This window comes from Plasmopara halstedii (genome assembly GCF_900000015.1).
Source record: "Plasmopara halstedii genome assembly, contig: Scaffold_650, whole genome shotgun sequence".
Taxonomy (NCBI): domain Eukaryota; phylum Oomycota; class Peronosporomycetes; order Peronosporales; family Peronosporaceae; genus Plasmopara; species Plasmopara halstedii.
The window spans coordinates 869,423-880,482 of NW_020187567.1; the positions used below are offsets into that span (position 1 = coordinate 869,423).

Sequence of the window (11,060 nt, forward strand, 5' to 3'; positions counted from 1 at the left end):
CCCCCGCCCTAAGCCGCTCAAAGTGAGCGTTGAGGTCTTCGAGGGGAAGGGTGGAGAGAACCTCCTGCTCTGGGTGAAAGAGGTCGAGATGGCCATCACATCCGCCATGATCCAGACTGAGCAACAGCGCGTGGTGCTAACCATCTCAAAGCTTGGTGGTCGAGCACCAATTTGAGCACTGACGTGCGGCACTCCGGCCGGAGCTGAGTTTCCCTCTTGGGCGGAGCTGAAATAGCAGCTCTCACGAGTTTTCCCGCCGCCTAATCAGAGTGGTGCGGAACCACATTAAAGGAGGTTTTGCATTCATGTATATTACCCAAGCAGCAAACATCGCAATAATTCGTACTGCCCAAGAAAAATCACTTTGCGCAACAAAGTGTCGCGCAGCGAGCACAGAAAACTTCGATATGTGAGCTATATGCCAGATGATGGGCCAAAACAAATTCTTCTTTGACAGCCGGTAAATTCCCGTAAAAGTGGTTTTGTGTCTTATCTTTTCAAAAACCTTTTAAAAGGGAAATTAATTCTCCATGTGTTATCTGAATCGTGAGATCCTTACCCACACTATGTCGTGGCACCTGCTTGTATTCCTGTCGCTGATACTGTGTGCGAGTGCTGCCACCTCAGACGTGCTCGCTGTCCAACGTTATGATCCTCCAACTAGCCGCTTCGCATATGTGACTGTGCACTACGAAGGCACGAGCCGTGACGCTGAGTACGTTCTTGGTGTACAAGTTATGATGCATTCAATTAAGCTCACGGGCTCACCGTACGATCTGGTCGTGCTGGCATCTGACTCTGTCTCTGAGAAAAGTAAGTCGCTTTTTCGTTCTATGGGCTGCCGGGTTTTGGACGTGATCAACATCGATAATCCATTTGTGGGAGGCACTTTACGGAACAAAGGTTTTATCTACACACTCAACAAGTTGCACGTATGGAACATGCTCGAATACGAACGCGTCGTGTATCTTGATGCAGACAACGTGCTGATCCGTAATGCCGACGAGCTATTTCTTTGTGGAGAGTTCTGTGCAGTCTTTATGAACCCGTGCCACTTTCACACTGGTCTTCTTGTCGTCACGCCTTCCAGTTCAGAATATGAGCGACTTTTGAATGCTCTAGGGCATTTAGAAAGCTTCGATGGTGCTGACCAGGGCTTTCTCTCTTCAATGTACAGCAAGATGCTCCGCAAAGCAAAGCTGTTCACACCAATGAAGTCTTCATACACGGGTGCCATTGTGGAGATCAAGAAGCCGGAACCAAAGGGTATGCGACTGCCTGTTGGATACAACATCAATCACAAGTATTTTTATGAGCAATATCACTGGAAACTATATTATCTGCGCCAATTCGCCTCGATGACTTCGCCCATTAGCCCCGTTAAAGTCGTTGTCGAATCAGCCAGAAGCATTCCAGCACTCACAGTTGGATACCCTATGGCTTCGATACTCAAGCCTTGGTACTGGTGGGCGGGTTTTTTCATGGACTTGCATGGCGTGTGGCACGACATCCGCGCGACACTACCAGCTTCGCAAGAGCGTTACGGAGCGGAAGAAGCCATCAAGACCCTACTTGGCTTTTTTAGCTCGCTCGCTCTTCTCACAGCTGCGTTATATGCGCTCAAAATTACTTTACCTATGCGGCAGATCCAGCAGCGATGCACGGACTTGACCATGCGTAACAATAAGCAAGCTCGATATGCTTATAAAGCATTTCGTATCGCACTTGTTGTCTTGGCCTTCCGTATTGCTCCCGCCCGCGTGCACCCCTTGACTCCTGTAAACTACGGCTATGGTCTCATGATTTTTATGAACGTATTCATGCACATTTACTTCGCCTGTGTGATCTCCAACTTCTGGGATCCACATCAAGAAGTTTCTATGCCACCGGTGCTTTACGTGACGCGATTTTGGCTATACGTAGCGCTCACAGTAATATTTGAGATTTTTGTGGTTTGGTTCAGCACGTGGAACGTGTTTACAAACGTACTTTGGCGCCTATTTTCGATATTTTGGTCACTTTTCCTTTGTGCGTACTGGCAAACTTCGTTTTATCGCGCCGTGCTTTGTGCTGAATTCGGTGGCAAAAAGGAGCAGCTTCGAAGTCTTTAGTCACTGCTATCAAATCGCATTAACAAACCAAGTCACGACCAATTACGCGATGACATCGTGTCATTGAAGTGTTGATTGATAGGTGAACATTATTATTATGCAGTTATGTCAGCTTTATATTCTCGTTAAATTGACCAGAGCCGGAATGTGCAGTCAGAACTGGATGATGCTAAGAAACGACCATTAGGGTCGAACCTGACAGACTGCAGAGAGCCATAGCAAAATTTCCAATGGGTGCAATTGATGTCAGTGTCAGCATGTGAGGCATAGAAAAAAGAGAAAAAGTAAGCGAACATCTACAATATGCATATGAATGAACTCAAAATTGCCTCAACGCACCTGGACTGGACCTTCATGGCCTTTAAGATTCGTTGTAAATGATTCTGTTTTGATGCTGAAAAGTTTGACGAACCCTTCGTCACTGGCCGCCGCCAAAACCTTTCCGCTTCGATCGAATGCAACACTGTTCAGCGGATGCTGCCCGCCATCAAGTGAGCTACGCTCAGCTACCATGCGGACGTCCCAGACCTTGATGAAACCGTCAGCGTCACAGGATGCTATGATATCACCAGCAAGCGCAAAGGCCACACTATTGCAAGCATTCTGATGACCGTAAAAAGTTTGCACGCAGAGACCAGATCGTAAATCCCAAACAGAAACCGTCTTGTCTCCTGAGCCTGTGCAAATGTTTGTAGAGAACGGCTGAAAACAAACGCTGTTGACCGAGTCCACATGGCCACGAAATGTTCGGCGACAACGTCCAGATTGCAAATCCCACAACTTGCATGTATGGTCCATTGAAGCGCTAACAAGAAAGTCTCCATCATGATGAAACGCGCTCTCCCAAACGGGATGCGAGTGATCTGTAAGCGTTAAAGAACAAGTAGCGCCAACGAAGTCCCAGATCTTAACAGTATTATCTCCCGATGACGTTGCCAGATGCGTCCCTCGCGGATGAAACACGACGCTGGATAGCCAGCTACGGTGACCTTCACCGCTCATGATGAGTTCCCCAGAAGGTGCCGACCAGAGTTTCCAAGTCTCATCGTCCGAAACAGTCGCCACCATGGGACTTTTTGGGTGAAATGCCACTGCTGCCACTGAATTGGCGTGCGCCTGGCAGCTCCGAGCAAGTTCCACGACTTCGGGATTTACGGGCTCGAAGTGTTTGTCGGCAAATAAATTTATAGCGTCAGATTTAGGCAGCTTAGTATCAAGCACGTCACGTTTGTTCTTGCTCTTTTTCTTTTGCCCTTTCGAGCTAGTCTTTGACGATGATAGTCCATCCGTAGTTGAAGCGGTGCCGCTAAGCGGCCCTGCTTGAGTCTCTTGTTTACTTTTTACATTTGACAAGTTGGTTGCTGTCGAAGCACCCGTAAGAAGTTTAATTTGATTTTCTAAAGCCTCTGCCCTGGCTACTTGTCGATCCCGTTCGATACGAGCAAGCATCTTCTCTTTGGTTGAATTTTCATACTTGGCTTTAAGCTCCTGAATCAAAGGCTCATAAGCACCCATATGCTTCTCGAGCTTATGAATCTTGGTGACCAGCGCCTCCTTCTCTTGCATTACTCGCTGATGATGCATCTTGTGAACATCACGTTGATGACGAAATTTATCCCATGTGCCTTTGGCCTTTTCGGTAATCTTTCGGGTGTCATCCAGCTGACGCCTTAACTCCTTCACCTGATCGTCAAGAGCCTGGTTGCGCACATAGATATCGGGCACAACACCGACTTCGTCTTCACACAACTTTCCTTTCGCAATGAACTCGTACCATTCATGGTTAAACATATCTAGTGTACGTGAAAGTCCAAGCTTGATCAAAAAATTTCGGATGAAATCGTCGACAACCGATGGTCGTACTTGTGCATGGACAGGTATCATCGTCGCTTGCTTGGAGCTATCGTCAACATTGCGATCTACAGAAGTAATGGCGTCGGAGGAGGGGAAATAATTGTCCACCGAGGCCATCGTGTCGTGTCCTGCATCACGATTCAAGCTTCGTAGTACTGCGGCAAAGTCTTCTTCATCATCATCGTCGTTGTCATCATCACTCAGTCCAAACTTTTCACCGCTGACTGTTTCGTACTGATATTTTTCATCATCGTCATCATCATCCTGTGGAAGAACAACCTCTTCTAAACGCATAAGCTCTTCCTTCTGCGGCATCTTGACGATATGAGCTGATGTCTGTTCCTTTGATTGCAGTTTCTTACTTCTTTATCGATATATTCGAAGATTATTCGCGGCAAAGGTTTCCTTTAAAAGGGAGCTAGAAATATCTCAAGCCGCTTTTCTACGTAAGCTCTACGCAGTTCGCTCTGTTTTCATTTGGAGCACTACCCTGTTAAAATCTCTTCATTTGCGTTATTGATAATCTAAGCGGCCCAACGTGCATTTCTAACAATGAATAAATCGCTGACTAGGTCTTATTTGATGTGGAGGATAGTCTTCCTGTTAGAGGTTCAGAATGATGAGCCGATAACGACTGCCCTGCTGCTGACGATTTCCCGCTTTCTTTCTCCATCTCGATTGACTCTGCCTTCAGCTCTGAGTGTCCAGTGTTTTGCGATGCCTCTGATGCTGCTTTCTCTTGTTCCTGTCGTTGCTTTTCTCGCTGCTGGTCCATTATCTTCTTCACCTGATTCTCGATAAGGTCCTTGTGGTCTTCTGCTGCTTGCTTTGCAAAAGTGATCAATAATGCGTCCTCACGTTCAATCTCCAGCGCCTTACCCTCTCGGTAACCATTGATAAATGCCATGAGCACTGACTGGCCCACCAGCAGCTTGTCCGCAAACCATGATTGCACACTGAGCTTAAAAGTATCAACGTCCTTGCCGTCTAGGCGCAATGCAGCATCTCGTCCCTCTTTCGCCAGATTACGCAGCTCTATCACATTTTTCTTAAGCGTTGTAGCCATATCGTCTTTACTACGACTGTCTTCCACCACCTGTTTGGCATGGGCAATCACAGCATCCGTGTCTACACCCTTGGCCACGTCCTTAATCTCTTTTGCAAGGTATTGAACGTTCTCGGCACCTTGCTTGCCCAATGTGTGTAGATTATTGTGAGCTTTTGTGCCCTCTAGACTTTTGTCCAGGAAACTCAAGTTTTTGTTCACAGTGCTCGATACCTGACCGCGTACTATCTGCACTGCACGCTTAATCTCATCCTTGCTGCGATCGAGTTCTTCGTCACTGGGACCAGAAAACGATGCTTTGTACTCTTGCCACACCTCGTGGAAGATGCGGCGGTGGTCATCGAACGTTAATTCCCATAGATCGATGAAACGAGGCTTGCGCAATCTTTCCTCGACTTCGGGTGGATTGGGTAAACCGGGGACACGCGAGGCAGCCCAACGATCTAGACGGCGAATTGACGTCTGTATCAAGCGCACTGAGCGCTGGAATAACGAGTAGCGCTTCACGACATCGGGCGGCATTGATCTGGATACTTGATTTTTTGAAAAAAAATATCCGCATACGAATTAATATATCCTTAACGAGTAAGCAATGGCCATCCGCATTGTCGGCTGCCACATTGTGCGTCTAACTTCCGTTGCTGCGGCTCGCCCACTTGTAATCGCAGCATCTTCTGTTAGGTCTTCTCCAATTCTTTGTGTGCCAGCTTCTAGGACACAGACGCGGTTGTTTGCGAAGGTTAAAAAGGGTAGGAGCGAGGCATCTATTCTTTCTCCAATCGTGGACTACGATAAGGAAGAGGAAGTGGGTGATGCAGATGACGGAGGTGCTGATAAGGCGTTGGCAAAGGCAAAAAATAACATGCATGGTGCTGTGGTAAACTTCATGCGCGCGCTAAACCAGATGCGGCCAGGCCGCGCCGATGCCGGCATCTTTGATGAGCTGAATGTGCAGGCGTACGGCCAACATGTACCACTTGCGCAAGTTGCACAAGTGGCAGTTGTTGGAACACACGCATTAAGCGTGTCGGTCTATGACCCATCTGTAAGTTGAGTGCTGTACATGGTCAAATAGGAATGATGCTGACTGTCTCATACGGAATGTTCAGCTCATTCAGGGCGTTAAGGAAGCTATCGAAAACTCAAACCCGGTATTCACTGTACGCAACGACATGAGCTCGCTTGAGATCTCGTTTCCAAAGTTCGTAATCATGAGCATTGGGAAAACATAGCAACGTACTTACCCGATTGTGCAGGATGTCTAAGGAGACCCGCGCTGAACTTCTAAAGGCTACAAAGAAGCAGGCGGAACAAGCCCGACAGCACGTGCGTCGGGTACGCCAAGATGCTATGAACCACATTAAGAAGCTGAAGGACAATGTGTCTGAAGATGACATCAGGGTTCAAAAGGAACGCATTCAAAAGATTACAGATGGCGCCATCGCAGACATTGACAAGCTATTGAGCGCTAAGGAAAAAGACCTTCATACAATTTGAGCTCAAAAAGTAATTTCTGTAGACGAGTAGAATCATCCATCTAGCAAAGTTTATAGACGACCGTGATACAACGATTTGCGCTAGTTTTTATAGTTACGTTTTGTTCAGGCGAGATTCTACAAGATGCTCCATTGATTTCGCACTCGAACGGCCATATGACGAACGAGGCGCTTGCGATCATCAAGCACCAGCAACAGTTTTTGCAACACAACACTTTTGTATGGATGCACTAGTTCATACGGAATGTTGGCCAGTTTAGCAAGACATTCCAGCGCGGCATGTCGGTCTTTTGCGCCAAGTCTGCACGATGCATACAAAGTCAACTAATACAAGTGATACATGTCGATGCAGAAATCTACGAACCCGAATTGTGCTTGCTTGAGCAGACCGGGAAATACGTCTTTTAGGAAAGGCTTTGCGCTTTCCACTGACTCCAACAGCAGCAATTTAAAGGTTTGAATTGCTGCACTTCCTAGCTCGCGGTCGTCTGTCTTGAGGGCATGCACCATTAGCGGAAAGATTTGAGCTAAATGCGGCAAGTAGACGGTCTTGGGTGAGTGTGCGATTACTTGTGCAAGCGCTACCATAGCGGCCACGCTTGTCTCCTCGCCTTTGTGAAATTGAATGTAATCAAGCAGCATCGGAAACACAACGTTAAACATCCGCTGTCGGTAGAGAAACTAACAAATCGCAACGAAACGGTGTTAGATATTTGGACAGATGAATGCAGCACCGACGCAAATCTGACCATAACGATAGCCCCGCACTTGCGGTTAAGCACGTCTGGGTAATCCGAAACCAGAAGTTTAAAGGTTCGCGCAACTTCCATACGCAGCGCTGCAGCTTGTGCGTCGTTGGCGCATTCTTCCTCCATATTCACGTAACTATCAATTTTTCGTCCTTCTGGCGTGAGAAAATTACAGAGGAAGCGTAGGCACTCTGCTGCATGGATCGTGTTGCCTCGGAGGACCAAAGCCTTTACAATCCAGGCGTAGATCTGCAAAGCAGCCACCCGCACCGTAAGACTTTCGACAGATTTACTGATCACAGCGGCGAGTTTTTGATACAGCAGCATGTTGACTGTAGAATCAAAATCAGCACCGTCGGGCATTTTGTTTACGATTGAAGCTAAAGCTTTAGCTGCTGAGTCAGCAGCGTCGGAAAATATATTTTGAAGCTGATGGGATTTTGCCTCAAGCACCGCAACAGCGCACGACTGCGCAAGCTCAAGCAATCTGTTAATAACCAGCGATAAATCGAGAATGGTAACATTTCGGGCGACAGAGTTTATGACTGCAGCAAATAGCGGTACGAGTTGTATAAAAGCTGGTTCAGAGGGCTGTGTGCGTAAGAAAGCTGGTACCATTGTATCAATTAATCGCTGTTGTGTGGCTGAAGACACATTTTGCATAACAGCACGAAAAATTCGAGCACATGCTGACAGCTTCGCGTTGTCCACAAAGCTCAATTTGTCGTTGCCAGTTAAAGCCGTTGCACGAGTTGCAGAAGTCTCGACTGCCGTAAGTAGTCGAAAAATGATAGACGTTGACGACGATGAATTCACACAGATCTCCATGCTTTTACGATCGCCGTTGTTAATCTCGACAATCTCAGCAACAGCCTCTAATATACGGTTCAGATGACGCTGACGAGTATCGTCGCCGTCAGCCTCATAGAATCCAATGTCAGTCTGTTTCCTATCATCTCTTTCGACGCACAAGTCGATAAGGTGAACAATTGTAGCCTGAAAAACAGATGACTCTCGGCACAACTCGGTGATTGCCACTAAAACTTCGTCAAACAAGGAATTAAAATCACGATTCGAGGCAGAAATTATAGCGGATACGTCAGCATTATCTTCGTCATTTCCGTCTGCGTTGCAAGCACATGCGTTGACTGTAGCCATGAGTCGAGCCAAGGAGATTTCGACCACAAACACTGCATAACCACTGTGCGTCGATAATTCCCCAGGGCTTATCGTCGTAATAGAGTTTTCGGTTAACACGGTCGATATCCCCTTCAGACTTTGTAAACACACGTTGCGCACCTCAAGTGCAGGATCCAGAAGCAGCATACGGGTGAATAATGTAACAAGAGTCCTAACCTGCATGACATCGACAATCGGGGATGGCGGAAACGTGAGAAGGTGACACAGAGCTTCTACTGCCACACATCGTGCTGTGGGACTAGTACCAGACTCCATCGCGTTGTCTTCATCACCGCCTAGAAAGGTCACAAGAGCGTTAATCAATACAGGTGCGTAGGGTCGCATAGGTTGTGCTTGGCATGACTGATCGATTTCTCGGTCAATGCTATCGACAAGAAGAAGAATTCGTCCAAGAGCAGCTTCGCACCTAGATGTCTCGCTGCCACTTCCTGTGCTTTCGATCTTAAACTGCTCTATAAGCAGCGGGATAGCAATTTGAAGTACATGCGCGAAACTCAAAGACGATTCGCGTCCCAGTGCGGCCAGCACCTGTCCCGCTGACACGCTTACCATCGAGTCAGCAGCATGGCCGCGCAATTCGCCAACGGCACGTGCCGTCATTTCCACGACAAACAACCTCCATGCGTAAGTAGCTCCCGGTATTTCCTGGGTCTTGGCACGCGCTACAACTCCAGAAAACCGCGAGATTGCTTGGAGAGCTTCGGCGATAACTTCTTGCTTCCCACCGTCTAAAACTTCGTCATATAATGCAATGGTAATCGCTTCTATCTGAAGCAGCAACACGTTTATTGAATAGCGTTCAGCACAGAAAACCAGTGTCTGAATAGCATCCAGCTTCGCTTCGGCGACTGTAGACGAAAGCTTTTTTAGCAAGAACGGTACCACAAATGGTGCTAACAAGTCCGAAGCCGCGAAAGCGTGACGCAGCGACAAGATGAGGCTGTCCGATGTAATACCGTACGGATCATTTGGTGGAGGAGCAAATATAATTGGGAAGTAGCATGATACAATGTCAAAATATTGCTGCAATAGTAAAGTGTTGCAAGAAAACACAAGCTCTAGCTGAGATAGAAGAGTACGCGCTACATGCATGCACAGTAGCAGGTTGCGTGGATCCTTTTCCCCTTCCATGGCAGTCAGAAACGTTTGTGTGAATTGACGACCAAAGTCTTCATTCTGCTTTGCATCATCAACCATGGTGTCTTGTGTATTCCTGTCGGCAGTTACCGAGTTCCGTAGCAGCTCAATGACCATAGGCTGTGCCAGCGTGAGATTGAATAGGTCAAAACACATCTTGCGCATCGCCTGTCCCAACTGTGGAATATGTAGAATGCTGCCTAGCTTCACCATTAGCGATATAGTCGTGCGCGGCGAAGGGATCTGTGCCGCGTGGTGCGTCTCGAGCGCAAGTAACCCGCGGAGGCAAGCAGAGGCGCTAGGAAAGTCAGCCAATCGATCGGCAAAAAAGTTCAAAAGAAGCTGCACAGCGCTGGGCATGAGTTGTAGCTCTGGAAGGCGAGTGAGCACTTCGGCCAGCAATAGCGTGGCTCGCGATCGCACCTTGTCGTCGCCACTGGTAAGATGGACACCCAAGGCCTGAATTAGAGCTTCTATGGTTACTTGTCGATGCACTTGCATAATAACAGTATTAAGGCCAGTCTTCTGCGAGCTATCATCGTTTTCTGGATTCACAAACGCATCGATCGCTGGCGCTAGCGGCACATCAAGGTTGAACATGTTGCAACGAATGGTGAATTATGTCTCTACGCGGTATGATTGGTTCATATTTTCAAAATGTGGCCGTATTAATTGGCTTGGTAAGATATTGAGAATGTCGAAGTATTCGTCGGATCGGACGGACAATTGCGTAGAAACACATATTAAGTAGCTAAACAGGCTACTGTGCATTCTGCGAAGAGATAGCTTTGACTCTGAGAATCCGCAGTACGAACGCACAGAAGATGGGTTGGTGGGCTACAACTATCAGGAGCGAAACCGAAAGCCTTCTCGGAACTAGGTGTCTAGTTAGCTCTACTATCTCAAGAGTACCACTCAGACTAATAACATCCTCACTGAGTGGACTACACTGGCGTTCATACTTACTTCTACAGAAATGATCCTGTATAAGTACGGTCTTATACACTTGCTTCTATTCAGGTAGCAACTTAGCCTTCAGCACATTACCGTGTATACAAAACTTGCGTCGGACGCCCTCCCGTACACTAGAAATTAAAGTTACGGAAACCCACACGCTAGGATTAAGATTTCTCTAGCGCGAGATGCTGATAGTTATCCGACCCATTTTGGGACCGGGTTCCATAACCCTCTTTTCACTTATGGGACTTTTTCGGTCGGTAGGGTGTCCTCCCAACTATCACACACCCAATTGGATGCGGGTTGGCAGTGCGGTCACAGCACAGGGGTGTGATTGCTCGTCCCCTTTAGTGACGATCTCCGGCGTCCTTGATATCCTATGGGTATCGAACCAGGTACCTCTTCGGTCCCAGAAACCACTTGAGCCAGGGATTGGTTGTGACGGGGCACACGGCACCTTGCACAGAGGAAGCTTGACTTCCAAGAGTAT

The 11,060-nt window shown here is 47.6% G+C and overlaps 5 protein-coding genes across 5 annotated transcripts; 2 read left to right on the top strand and 3 right to left on the bottom strand.

Moving 5' to 3' along the window:
- Positions 1-566: 566 nt before the first annotated feature.
- On the top strand, positions 567-2,111 carry PHALS_12816 (glucuronosyltransferase pgsip8-like; the record flags this gene model as incomplete). The annotated part of the gene is made up of 1 exon (XM_024728443.1): positions 567-2,111. One exon carries the CDS (start codon positions 567-569, stop codon positions 2,109-2,111), a length of 1,545 nt encoding a protein of 514 aa, XP_024578920.1.
- A 125-nt stretch (positions 2,112-2,236) lies between these two features.
- Positions 2,237-4,280, bottom strand: PHALS_12817 (U4/U6 small nuclear ribonucleoprotein Prp4 (contains WD40 repeats); the record flags this gene model as incomplete). Its single annotated transcript, XM_024728444.1, has 2 exons — positions 2,237-2,314; positions 2,451-4,280. 2 exons carry the CDS (start codon positions 4,278-4,280, stop codon positions 2,237-2,239), a joined length of 1,908 nt encoding a protein of 635 aa, XP_024578921.1.
- A 253-nt stretch (positions 4,281-4,533) lies between these two features.
- PHALS_12818 (uncharacterized protein) lies at positions 4,534-5,553 on the bottom strand (the record flags this gene model as incomplete). Its single annotated transcript, XM_024728445.1, has 1 exon — positions 4,534-5,553. One exon carries the CDS (start codon positions 5,551-5,553, stop codon positions 4,534-4,536), a length of 1,020 nt encoding a protein of 339 aa, XP_024578922.1.
- A 70-nt stretch (positions 5,554-5,623) lies between these two features.
- On the top strand, positions 5,624-6,528 carry PHALS_12819 (ribosome recycling factor; the record flags this gene model as incomplete). The annotated part of the gene is made up of 5 exons (XM_024728446.1): positions 5,624-5,653; positions 5,713-5,729; positions 5,785-6,076; positions 6,141-6,232; positions 6,288-6,528. 5 exons carry the CDS (start codon positions 5,624-5,626, stop codon positions 6,526-6,528), a joined length of 672 nt encoding a protein of 223 aa, XP_024578923.1.
- Positions 6,529-6,644: 116 nt separating this feature from the next.
- On the bottom strand, positions 6,645-10,213 carry PHALS_12820 (DNA repair/transcription protein Mms19; the record flags this gene model as incomplete). Its single annotated transcript, XM_024728448.1, has 3 exons — positions 6,645-6,828; positions 6,892-7,208; positions 7,277-10,213. The coding sequence occupies 3 exons, from the start codon at positions 10,211-10,213 to the stop codon at positions 6,645-6,647; spliced, it is 3,438 nt and encodes a 1,145-aa protein (XP_024578924.1).
- Between the last annotated feature and the right edge of the window lie 847 nt (positions 10,214-11,060).